Source organism: Hippoglossus hippoglossus, chromosome 17, assembly GCF_009819705.1.
Source record: "Hippoglossus hippoglossus isolate fHipHip1 chromosome 17, fHipHip1.pri, whole genome shotgun sequence".
Taxonomy (NCBI): Eukaryota; Metazoa; Chordata; class Actinopteri; order Pleuronectiformes; family Pleuronectidae; genus Hippoglossus; species Hippoglossus hippoglossus.
Genome location: NC_047167.1, coordinates 302301 through 314888, shown reverse-complemented (window position 1 = coordinate 314888; position 12588 = coordinate 302301). Strand labels below are relative to the sequence as shown.

General features: G+C 37.8%; 2 protein-coding genes across 9 annotated transcripts in view; both read left to right on the top strand.

Moving 5' to 3' along the window:
* Window positions 1-1902: 1902 nt before the first annotated feature.
* On the top strand, window positions 1903-6616 carry rab36 (RAB36, member RAS oncogene family). The gene is made up of 10 exons (XM_034612765.1): window positions 1903-2693; window positions 4157-4248; window positions 4338-4412; window positions 4586-4687; window positions 4786-4850; window positions 4940-4991; window positions 5629-5710; window positions 5790-5880; window positions 5990-6103; window positions 6199-6616. The coding sequence occupies exons 1-10, from the start codon at window positions 2616-2618 to the stop codon at window positions 6258-6260; spliced, it is 813 nt and encodes a 270-aa protein (XP_034468656.1). The 5' UTR covers window positions 1903-2615; the 3' UTR covers window positions 6261-6616.
* A 1260-nt stretch (window positions 6617-7876) lies between these two features.
* Window positions 7877-12588, top strand: part of depdc5 (DEP domain containing 5, GATOR1 subcomplex subunit) — a 28185-nt gene continuing 23473 nt past the window's right edge. For 7 of the 8 annotated variants that reach the window (XR_004616658.1, XM_034612668.1, XM_034612667.1 and 4 more), the window contains exons 1-11: window positions 7877-7957; window positions 8516-8583; window positions 8684-8771; window positions 8875-8921; window positions 9329-9414; window positions 9496-9579; window positions 9659-9708; window positions 10165-10234; window positions 10822-10900; window positions 11034-11095; window positions 12494-12563. Coding sequence is in view for 7 of the 8 variants with exons in the window: in XM_034612668.1 (XP_034468559.1) it covers window positions 8526-8583; window positions 8684-8771; window positions 8875-8921; window positions 9329-9414; window positions 9496-9579; window positions 9659-9708; window positions 10165-10234; window positions 10822-10900; window positions 11034-11095; window positions 12494-12563 (694 nt within the window). In the remaining variant the exon portion in view is untranslated. Of the gene's footprint in view, window positions 7958-8023; window positions 8143-8515; window positions 8584-8683; window positions 8772-8874; window positions 8922-9328; window positions 9415-9495; window positions 9580-9658; window positions 9709-10164; window positions 10235-10821; window positions 10901-11033; window positions 11096-12493; window positions 12564-12588 lie in introns of those variants that run through there. The other variant, XM_034612663.1, reaches the window with a different exon arrangement.

Here is a 12588-nt window from a genome sequence, read left to right as displayed (position 1 = left end):
TTCACACTTTTTGCAAAACAATACACACAGTGATTTGCAAAACACTAAACACACTTGTATACATTAGACACAGAAGTATATCATGATGTCACTTCCTTGCAATTCCAAATGACCCCCCCTATGAGCCAATTGGTTCAACACAGCCATCAGGTGTGCAAACACATGATTGCTTAATTGTAGACACACCAATCAGGTTTAAGCACTATACAAATGCAGCAGGTGAGTTCACCTGTCTTCAACCAAAATGTAAAGAGTCAGAAGAAGAAGAAGAGTGAGGGTGAGAGGGGGAATCCACGGAGGAGGAGAAGGAGGAAGAGGAAGAGGCGGAGGCCGTGCCAGAGGTAGAGGTCGAGGTGGAGGTAGAGGAAGAGGAAGAGGTAGAGAAAGACCTGAAGCAGGAGGAGAACGTGCTCAAAGAAGAAGAGGACCAAATTTATCAAATGAAATTCGTGCAACACTAGTTGACCATGTCGTGAACCACGGATTGACGCTGAGGGAGGCTGGACTAAGAGTTCAGCCAAATCTTAGCAGATATACAGTGAAATCTGTCATTGTAACCTGTACTGGATACAGCAGTTTCTGTTTGTCTGATATTTGCTGAGCTTACAGTGTTAACACACTACTGTAGTAGCATGAAAACTGGGACATGTTTTGTTGTGATTCTCCATGTTGCATTGGTCTTGTGTAGTGTTGGTGAATTTATTGTATATTTGCACTTTCTCTGTGTACTGCACTTACAGTACTCTAATCACTGAGAAGTAGAATTGCTAAACGTGTTTTAGGTTACCAGTACCAGTGTGTAACTGGTTCAAACAGAATTAAGTCATATGAAACGTGTGTGTTTCATATGGTAACAAAATATGGTTTTGATAAATTAGTGTATAGTTTTTACAAGAGTGTTTCATTTTGCAAAGGATCTGAGGTGTTTTGCTAATTGGGTGTGTGGTTGTGCTAATTGTGTGTAGTGTTTTGAAAAACCGGGCCCTGTTTTAAAAATCGTGCTTAAGCAATCGAGAAAAACTGTAATAAGCTCCTGTAGACTCTGCCCAGGAGGCTAATATTTCATTATGATATTTTTAGCTGTTAATGATAAATAGCCTAAAAAACCTGTTGCAAATATAATGATCAATTCTGCAATGGCACATTGATTTATCCACTTTGTAGGCCTATTGTCACAGCCAAGGAGGAAATGGCTATTAAAAGTCATAATTGGTCATGTTTTTAGACTAAGGAATTTGGTAACAAGGGGGACATCTGCTGGTAACTTTTGACCATTTAATCACTAGTTGGGAAGGAGGACACGATTGCTTTCATGAGTATTTAACCAACGATCATTAAAATTGTACTTGCATAGCCCATTTTCACAAATCACAATTTGCTTTATAGATCTTAACAAGGTGCGCACTCTGAAGACATTACATACATAGATTTAGGGCAGGGGGGTATTTGCTTTCTAGTTTGAATATTATCATGCTGGGATAAAGCCCAAGTGCCCATTCCTGGTTTCAGTGGCTATTTTTTAACCAGTGGCTTTAATATTGAGGTATTTAGTTGTAGGTGGTGATAGTGATTTGTTGATTTTGTATATTTCCCTCAGCCCTAATATAACGTATTACTTATGACTGTCTGCTCATTTATTTTAAATCACTTTTTTTTTGTCACTATTAATTGTCCAATACGAAAATGCCGCTCTGTTTGTTTAACCCCAAATCACTATCATTATGGTGGTAGATATGAACCAACTAAACGTGACCACTATGGCTACAACATGCATGTCTGGTGTGTGTGTGTGTGTGTGTGTGTGTGTGTGTGTGTGTGTGTGTGTGTGTGTGTGTGTGTTTTATGGGACCCTATGGACCCCCCTGCAATAAAAGCACAATTATCACGTGACAAAGGCACGATAGTACGGTCGTCATGGAAACGCGCTGCTCGTCTGACAACGTCCGGGCTCGCGACTCTAGCAAAAGCGACTGGGCCCGAGGAGCCCAGGATTTATTGTACATAGTTTCATCTGCGGTGAGTAAAGAGATTCACGGTGTGAGTGATTTGAACCTCGCCGAGACAAAGAGACATTTCTGCAAAAACAATAAGAATAATAGCTGCTGGAGTTGGTTGTGTTATCGGCCTCATCATTGCCACTGTCACTGTAAACAAAATATGGCAGGACTTCCGTTCAGGATTTTCATATTAAAATTAAGCTTCACATCGCTGAATATGTAAGATCATGCACATTTTTGTCCGAGGGAGGGTGAGGTGGTCGGTTGTTAAAAGGACAATATATAATAGATAAACAAAATTGCTAAAGGGTGATTTTATTTATACATATCATTTTTTATTCACCTTTTATTTTAGAGGAAGTGATCTAAATTTTTAGCCTTGTACCATAGCCCTGTACTTGATAACGTCATGATGCTCGGCTGGAACAGCGTCTTTAAAAACTGTATAAGACCGAGCTGTGTTCCAGCGTTCAACAGACTATACAGCGAAAAGGACGAACCAGCAACTAACTGCATATAAATAAATGTATATATAAAGGCACAGAGTCATTTTGAGAGGCCTTGGTATGACACAAATTTCAGTCCAGCTAACTGTTTCATATTCGCTCTCAGGTCGCCATGCAGGAGAACAGAAATGGGATAATGTCCTGCCCACCACCCATCCGGAGAGACAGGGCCATCTGGGAATTCCCAAAGGTAGAATCTTTGCTCCGGTTTCCTCCACATCCTGTCTATCAATGATCGCTGAAGTTAAAACAGTAGGAGCTCCAGTCTGGAGGATGTTAGTGTATTTGGAAAGTGTGACTTCTACCTACACTAACTAATTTTCTAAGATCTTTAAATAAGATCACAGCACTCAGGGTAATTACTGTGCTTGCTGTTACAATCAGCTACCCAATCAAAGTCAGCATGTAATTCTGCTCTCTGTCTTCATTAAATGATCAATTATAGCAGTTTAGTTTGGTAGGAATCTATGGTGTTTGGTAATGTTGGTTCTCAGAGGAACTGTTATTCTCCTGAGAACCCTGCCAATATACCCTATAACAATTGTCGTAAAATATATATATATATGTCAGAACCAGAAAGGCACAATAATTAAGTCAGTTAAACATTATGAATGTTGTTAAATAAAGGAGTCTTTAAAAGTGTGAATTGTTGTTTGGCTGTTCCTTAATTTAATAATTTAATAAAATCAATCAGTTTCCTTTTTTCAAGTTTTTTAATTGAAAAAATTATATTGTCTTCCATTGTAACTGACATATAAAAGTCTAAAATTGTAGATGCTTTATTTTGCATAGAGTATACAGGTCAAATTAACTTTTTTGGGTTACATAAAAATTCACCCACAGTGTTGTGGTCCTGAGTTTGAGAACCATAAGTAAAGCAGTTGGTTCATAAATTCGGTCCAAACTGAAATATCTCAACAACTATTTGATGAATTGCCATGAAATTTAAACAGACATTCTTGGTCCATAGAAAATGAATCTTCCAGACTGTGGTGATTTCTCAACTGTTCTTCTAGCACCACCTTGAGGTTCACATTCTTGGTCTCAAAAGGAAATGTCAGCGATTGCATGGATCACCAATAGATTTACTACAGATACCTGTGTTGCACAAAGGATGATTTCTGTAGAATCCCTGACTGTTATTTAACTTTTCACTTCTGTACAGATATTCATTAGTTTGATTGCCAAGAAATTTGGTACAAACATGTCTCCTCAAGACAGATGGTTTTCATCAAGCGCCATCATCAGGTCAAACTTTTAGTTTCACCAATTCTTTGATTTAAATGAAATTGTCTCGGAGCAGATGGCTACCCACATTGAGTCTGGTTCTTGAGATTTCGTCCAGTTAATGAGGGAGTTTTTTCTCTCGCCAAACTTGCTCATTGTGGGAACTGTTGGGTTTCTTTATAATTTTTAAGGTCTTGACCTTACTATGTAATGTGCCTTGAGACAATGTATATTATGATTTGGCGCTATACAAATAAAATTGAATTGAATTGATGTTAGCATTTAGCTCAAAGCACTGTTGTGCATATTATTAGTGTAGCATCACTGAGTTGCTTGCATAGCAGTGCTAGTTAGTGTTTTTATAACATGCATTTAATGGCTTTGTGATCAGTAAACGTCAGTGGTATATGATCCTGTTCTTTTCAGTGCTACACACCTGAGGCCTCTCTGCAGCTGAAAAAAGACTGGGACATTAAGGCTAAAGTAACCTGTAAAGACAGAGCTGCAGGGCATCAGCTGTGAGTCTACTGTTTTGCTTTGATGCATCATTCTTACTTTTTCTCAAACATCGTATTTCAAAATCATGCGTCTCTTGTATTCCTAAAAGGTGGGACCGACAGAAGATGTCAAAAGTGGTGGTTGTTGGAGACCTCAATGTGGGGAAGACCTGCCTCATTAATAGGTGCCAAATAGATATTTAGCCTGTTAAGACCGACATAGCTATATCTGAGATCACAATATGAGAATCACAGAACATATAATATCACTTAAATCATAATAAAACTCCATGTTAAATGTGGTGGACACCATGGGCAAAACATATATATATATTTGACTTGGTTTTGATGTTTTCAGGTTTTGCAAAAATGTATTTGAAAGAGACTACAAGGCCACTATAGGAGTAGACTTTGAAATTGAGAGGTTTGAAATATCCGGAATACCTGTCTCCCTTCAGATGTAAGTAGTTTGAATTCCCTTTTTATAGAGTATGTAACTTTAGAGTGCTTTTTTTTTTTTTCGACATCCGTGTTTAACGTTTATTAATTTTTTTAAAGCTGGGATACCGCTGGGCAGGAGAAATTCAAATGTATAGCGTCTGCATACTACAGAGGCGCTAATGGTAAGTTGTTGCTGAATTAAGTTATTTTAAAAATGTTGTATGTCTGAGAAACTAATAATTCTTTGCTTTGCATTGTTAATCTTTTCCAGTCATTATCACAGTCTTTGACATGGCAGACATTAAATCGCTAGATCACACACGGTAGGTATGATTATAGCTTTCTACTAGTGTATTAGGTCTATAATCATTTTAAGTTGTTACAGTTGATTAGTTGACAACTTGAATATAAAATTGGCCACCAGAAGTGATGAACCTAGTAAATATTTGGACAGGTACACATTTTCGTCCTTCAGGTTCTGAGCTGTAGCACATTCAGTTTGAAATATCTTAATGAATATTAGTTAATGTTCCGAAGCCTCCAAGTCTCATCTTTTTATTTGAATGGCTGAGACTTTATTTTATTTCACACTGAATCTGCTGTAGCTTTTGGTCCAATGTATCCAAGTGTACTTTTCCACAATAAAGAATTGTAAATATCCAGTTACAATTTCTTGTATAGGTCAAGAGGCTGATAATCAGGCTAATGTTACATTTCACTTAATTCAACCATCAGTCATTAAAACTGCAGAACAAACTGGAAAGAATCAAAAAGTGTCAGTAGCTTGCCAAAAGATTTTGCACAGTTTTTGTTGATCACTGTCTGCAGTAAATGGGATTTAAAGAAATAGCAACTCATTTTGTTGATGTATCTGTAGGAAACTCATACAAATAGCAAAACTGAGTAACATCAACAGCAAGAGCTTGTTTCACTGTAAGATAATGTTAAGTTGTTTTTTAGCCAATGGTTACAGGAGGCCATGGGAGAAAATGAGCCTGACTCATGTTTTATCTTCTTGGTTGGCACTAAGAATGACCTGCTGGTGAGTATATTTTATATTACATTTATATTTTGCAGATTCTACATTTTTCTTTCTAGTAAGCAACTCTAATGTGTTTCAGCCCCCAGAAGAAAGAGAGAGAACAGAGAAAGATGCCATTAGACTAGCAACAGAAATGCATGCAGAGTTTTGGGCTGTTTCGGCTAAAACAGGTAAAACCAAGAGCTGACACTTGTAAATTGTTGGAGTATGGTACATTAAAGTGCATCCAAGAACAGCAGAAAGCCACCGTAAGAACCTGTACTCTTTTCTGACACTTAGGGGAGAACGTACAGGGTTTTTTCTTCAGGGTGGCAGCTTTGTCTCTTGAGAAGTGCATATTGAAGGACATGGAAACTGGGATCCCTGCTAGCATCGGACGAGGAGACAGTATCAGTAAGTAATGACTCTTAACTCCCAACAAGCAGAGATTAATATATTAATGGCTGTCTTGAGGGTATATCAATTTAATTTTTTTTGTGTTTTGACAGAGTCAGATTATGCCAATCTGAACGAAGCCACATCCCAAGACCCTAAAATAGGCTGCTGCTGATGAAAAGAGGGACTGAAAACTGTTAAAGAGAGCAGAACCAGACAGGAGCTGTGTTCTGATTTTCAGCTGCAGTCGTCAAAATGACTAACCATCGATTGGACTGAAATGTCCCTTAGTTCTGTTTTCAAAACAGAACTAAACAAAACAGTCATGTACTCGGACGTTTGCGGAGGGTTTGATCAGTGTGCATTCTTAGAAGTCAGTTGCCATTGGACTGAAGCCGTCAATAATGGATTATTTTTGTTGATACTAAATATTATGAATTTGATTATTTTCATAGCATAAAAGTCCAAAATACGTTCAGTGGAACAAAATGTTTAGACCTTGAGAAGCTTATCATACCATTGTTATAACTAATATTTGATTCTGATCATGTAGTATTGTTCAGTTCTGCAATGTCTACAACAAATTCTATTGCGTACATCATTTAAGATGTAGACAGTAGTGCCTAGACAGATAGCATGATGGCCATAAGGTCAACATCATCCCTGGTGAAACCGTTTAATGGACACCTATAGGATTGTCTTTATGACTATTATAGTGTTGGTTTCTTCATACAGTGTTGTGGAATATCGTCCCATCCACTATTATGGGTTGTACCCTGATAAGTTTAGAGTGTGGAATTCGAGAGCAGCTAAACCAAATGTTTATGTTTCCTCTCAAGTAATAAAAGTGTAAATTAGTCTGCTACTAACACATCTTGATACAGTGGAACAATAACTGATGTAAGCAACAGTGCATTTATAAGACCAGTATTTTGTCAAAGCCCACCATTATTTAATAAAGCAGTTTATAAGCTGACTGAACTCTTCTGTCTTAATAATATTCTAGATCAGGGGTCTTCTAGGACCCCCAAACTGATGGAGAGATGGAGCAGGGACCCCCTACTATATATATTGTATAAAATTGTGTTTTATATTAAACTGGGCCTAGTGCAATGTATAAACATAGCTACCCTGTTATTGTGCATTCAATACTAAGCTATTCAAATAATACACAGGTTCATATATTCATGTTTTTATTTTAAACATGTGCAAGGTACAGGGTGGCCGTGCCACTGCCATTTATAAACATACATTTTGCATACAACACTGAGCTATTAAAATAATTCACAGATTCAAATTCAAATTTGTGGAAAATAAAATTTTATTAAAAAAAGATACAAAATTGTCTAATCAACCAAAAAATGTCGCGACCCCCCCTGCAGTACCTCCGCAGACCCCCTAGGGGTCGCGGACCCCCTGTTGAAGACCTCTGTCCTAGATTATTAGGAATGAATATGCAAAAATATAAGGACTCAGGCTTGGTTTTACATGATGCATTGGTCCAGACATCTAAACCAGGATGAATTTCACACAAATAATAAGTAATTTCAACTCAAGATTAACATTAAGCATTTATTTAGATATTGTATACAAGTAAAATGCGTTTAATATGTTGACATATGTTTACATATATATATGTAATATAGGGGAATTTCTGTGTATGTTGGGTTATACAGAACAAAAACAAAACATGCAATTTAATCTTCAAAAAGAAGCAAGGGTGGAAATGAGAGGAGTGAATCCTCTTGCTTCGCCAATATACTCTTTGAACAGACGCGAACCAATCACGTCACGCTTCCATGTTTAGGAGGAAGTAATAACACTTGGCTACTGTTAGCCAGTACACCGCCGTGTATTCCCATACTATACACGGTAGTTCAAATTTATTTCGCCATGTTGGTGTATTTTCAATGCAAGCATTTATTGTTGTTGCTATTTGTCGCTATTTTTGGTTGATTTGGTTCCCGGGCTACAAGTTGTCTCAGATAAGCCACATGCTAGGCTCGCAAACGTCAACATCCAGTGGCAGGTCGAGCTGTTGACTAGAGACTGTTCAGGTATAGTTGAGTTGTATATGTGTTCACTGGCTCTGCCCAGTCTGTCTTCGTTCATTAAATACTTACAAATAATTCATATAATATTGACACTTGAGTTTATTTGAGCTACAGTCTGTCAGCTCATCCCTGTTCTGATTTATTGTATCATGGGTATTTTGGAGTCAGCAACTTTAGTTGAGACAAAGCAATGCTTTCCGGTGACAAAGCGTCTTTATTAACGTTACCCACTCTCCTGTAAGACTAAAAGAAAATCAAATGAACTGTTTACCATGGAGTTACAACTCTACATGTAGTAACTGAGTTTAGTAGGTATATACAGTACATACCATGGCTCGTGTTAGTTTGAAAAGTCAGACATGTTTGTGTTCTTCAGGAGCTTTATCATGAAGACCAACAAGTCATATAAGCTTGTGCTGCACAAGAAAGGTTTTGCTGGAAGTGGTAAGTGGTAATTTGTTATTCTACTAAATAATTGTTTTCTTTGTGAAAGATTTCCAGGAGGATTGTATTTATTCTTCTCATATTCTGTCTCTCTGAAAAGATGATGAGTTGGTTGTCAACCCAAAAGTTTTCCCTCAAGTCAGTCTTGGGGACATAATTGAGATTGCGCACCCCACAGATGAATACAGGTGAGCTTGCATAATGTATTGGATTGTGTATACACACAACAGGCATGTTTCAGCCTACTTATGCTTCCATCGCTGAGTACTTTTTTTTTTTATTATCTTCCAGTCCTCTCCTGCTGCAAGTGAAGAGCCTTAAAGAGGATTTACAGAAAGGTAACTTATCTAACTCTAGGCTATTTCAAGTTAAACTGTAAGGATCCCTGGGTCCCCACAGATAACTGGTTGTTCCTGCATCAATAGATCTGCAGAAAAAGCAGTCCAGTACAACAGCCCTACAGCTCATCCTGCCTTTGTGACACTGATGTACAGTGTTTCGTTGTGGATAGTGCATTCAACCCTGTGGTCATTTTTAAACTGTAGTTGGTTTTGTTACTGTTTTCGTCGCATTAAATAGGAGTGTGTTTTTGTTATTTTGTTCACCCCCACTACAAAATACAGTAACTAGATAAACATACAATTACTATAACTGTTTTGATATTTTGCTTACTGTAAAATGTAAAGGTTCTTGATTGTTGCCTTACCTGTTCAGTACCTATGATGGATATTTTGTTTTTACTCAGAGACAATCAGTGTGGACCAGACTGTAGCACAAGCCTTTAAACTCCGTGCATACCAGGATGTCATTGTTAACATTGTTGACCCAAAGGTAGGTTCACTCTGAGAACTCTGCAGTTCCTCCACATGTCATTTACTGTAAAGAAAATCTAAAATAGTTGTGTCTGTGAAGGATGTAACACTAGACTTGGTGGAGCTGACTTTCAAGGACCAGTACATTGGCAGAGGAGATATGTGGAGACTAAAGAAGAGCCTGGTAGGCTATGTGAAAGTTTATATATCTGGCTAATGTGGGATAGCATATGAGGATATAACTGTTTCCATCTTTACGACAGGTCACCACATGTGCTTATGTGACACAGAAAGTGGAGTTTGCAGGAATCAGGTACTAAACACAAGTGTCTCATACATACTCCTTTTGCATAGATACGTTCAGTATGAATTGAATTTGGGATAAATATGGGTGTACAACATTTTCCCCAAATTATAAGCACCCAACTTATGTAGTGTACAAGATAAGACAAAGGGGGCAGTTACGGTTCAGGAGGAAAAGTGGATGACATGCTGTTAGGTAACGTTCTTAATTGTGTACTGTTTATCAAGCCTGAGGCCTTACCACAGCAGTCCAGGTCTGATGCATGTCTTTCCAATTCTGTCTCATTCTTTTCCTGTCACTCTCTCCGCTTTCAAACAAATAATGGCAGACATTCACAAAAAAAATCTTAAAACAAACATAAAAACAAAAAGAATGGAAATGTATGCAGATAAGACACTTAAGGTGTTCCATCTTAACCTTCCATTTAACCTTTTTTATGTAACATGCATGTTTTTGATTCTTTAGAGCCCAGGCCAGTGAACTCTGGGTAAAAGGAGAGAAAGTGACCTGTGGTTACATCAGTGAAGACACCAGGGTAAGGGTCTCAATAATAAACAGTTTGGAAGGCAGATGCTGATGTTATTGATTATACATAATTGATCACTAATACTGAGCATTCAAAATGTATTGATTTGGCCCTTTCATACAACAATAAGTTGGAACTTACTGACACAGTATTAGGGCTTCCACAGTGAGGAATTATTCCCAATCAGTAATAAAACTGTAACAACGGTGGTGTTAAAAATTACACTGGACATTTTACACTCTTTACACTCACTCTTGCGGTGCACTTGAGGGTGTGTACAGTCTTTGCCATTAATTAAACAATTATAACTTAATACTAAAACACTAATATTTCAAAACTAAGGTCGGCAAGAGATTTAAACATGATGATAAATAAAAACAGATATACAATTCTCATGTTCAACGAGCTGGAATCAGTCAAAGATTGGAAGATAAATGACTTAAATTAGCACCACTGTTTACTAATAATAAAAGGTAGACTTAGTCTCTGGGAAATGGATGTGAAGTTATCGCACAAGCAGAGCTCTATATGCTTAAATTTTTATTTCTGCTACAATCATTAATTTCCCTGAATTCTCATGTGATCCTATGACACAGGTGGTGTTCAGATCCACATCTGCAATGGTGTACATCTTCATCCAGATGAGCTGTGAGATGTGGGACTTTGACATCTATGGTTAGTAAAACCTCTCTGATTGGTCTTTCACACTTTCTGAGCTGACATTGTCTGAATATATTTGTTTTCATTGAGAAACAGGTTCTCATGTAGATCTGAAGGAGAGGGTCTTATTTGAATGTGTCTGTCTCAGGTGATCTCTACTTTGAGAAGGCTGTAAATGGTTTCCTGTCTGACCTTTTTGCCAAGTGGAAGGTTTGTGATCTCCTTTTATTTGTCTTTGTAACTCTTAACGGTTCAGTTTGTAAGATTTAGGTGAAAAGGATCTATTGGCAGAAATTGAATATAAAATAATCCTAGTGATGTTTTCACTAGTGTGTAATCATATAAATTGTACGAATTGTTGTTTTCTTTACCCTAGAATGGGCCCTTTATATTTACACACTTTGTATTAACATCAGTAGCGGGTCCTCTTTACGGAGGCTGCCATGTTTTCTTCAGTAGTCCAGCCTGGACAAACTAAACACCTTTTGAATGTTTATGACATGTTTATGACAGACATGTCAAACTCAAGTTTGACGTTCACGTCATCATCGTATTAAGAGCTCATTCACGTGAAGCGGCCGCTAAGTGACTTTGTTGAAGAACAGTGGAAACAGTGAAAACACAGAGTTTCTCTGGTCACAGCTTCTCAGTGATCTGAGCAGAAGCTGCAGTTGGTTTGTACCGAGCTGGAGTTTCTGTGTCCTCCTCCACTCTGCTCTCACTTGAACTAATAAACACTCGTCACTAGTTATCAGGACCTGATCAGTACATGAAGTAACTTAGTGTTTGTTTGATTCGCTCCAGAGTTTATGAGGCTGCATTTAAACATCATGAAAAATGACTCGTCATCATTTTGTGCTCAGTACAACACGAGGCGTGACGCTCACAGTCAGGACTCAGTGTTAAAGTGAGCGGAGCGACACGCAGACATGATCCGACACCATCGATTCAGAACCAAACACATGACTGTACGTTTGTCATCATAATCATTCATTAAATTTTTAACCGTGAACTTAGTTCAAAATTCTAATAAATTTACTATAAACGTGAACTAGTTCATTTTAAGTGTGAACTGGCACAACACTGCATACCTGTGTGAGCAGCTTTTCTCTGTGATGAAGATAAACAAAAACCCACACAGGAGTTATCTCACTGATGCACACCTTCAATCCATCTGTAGGGTTTCCACAGCACAGAGCCTAACCCTAAACATTAATGAACTGGCAGCCAAGAGAAGATGCCAAACATCTGGCTCTGGCACATGACCATAAAAGAAGGATGTAGCCTAACTCATGTTTTCTTTTTTCACTTTATCCAATTTCCGGTCTATCCTGTTTAATAAATAAAAAACCCTGTTTGGCCCTCGACATAGTCTCAGTTTTTAATTTTGGCCCCCTCTGTGATTGAGTTTGACACCACTGGTTTATGACAACTGAAGGCGACCACAGGTTCTCTTTCATGTTTGGAAGGGGAGGGTGAGGTGAGGGGTGTTCAGCTGCAACATGCAACTTCACCACTAGATACTACACACTGAACCTTTAAACAATTTTTGTAACCAGAATTGCTTGAATAATTATTAATAACAAAGCAATGTTTATTTTAATACAGGAGAAGAACTGTAGTCATGAGGTGACAGTCGTTCTTTTCTCACGTACATTCTACAATGCTAAAAGTATAGGTGAGTCTTCTTTCTTTCTTTATCA

Excerpts from the sequence above, each read along its gene's own strand:
- rab36 (XM_034612765.1), top strand. The coding sequence starts at position 2,616 with ATGCAGGAGAACAGAAATGGGATAATGTCCTGCCCACCACCCATCCGG. Across the intron at positions 4,413-4,585 it reads AAGACCTGCCTCATTAATAG|GTTTTGCAAAAATGTATTTG; the intron begins GTGCCAAATAGA and ends TGATGTTTTCAG. Across the intron at positions 5,881-5,989 it reads GGCTGTTTCGGCTAAAACAG|GGGAGAACGTACAGGGTTTT; the intron begins GTAAAACCAAGA and ends TCTGACACTTAG.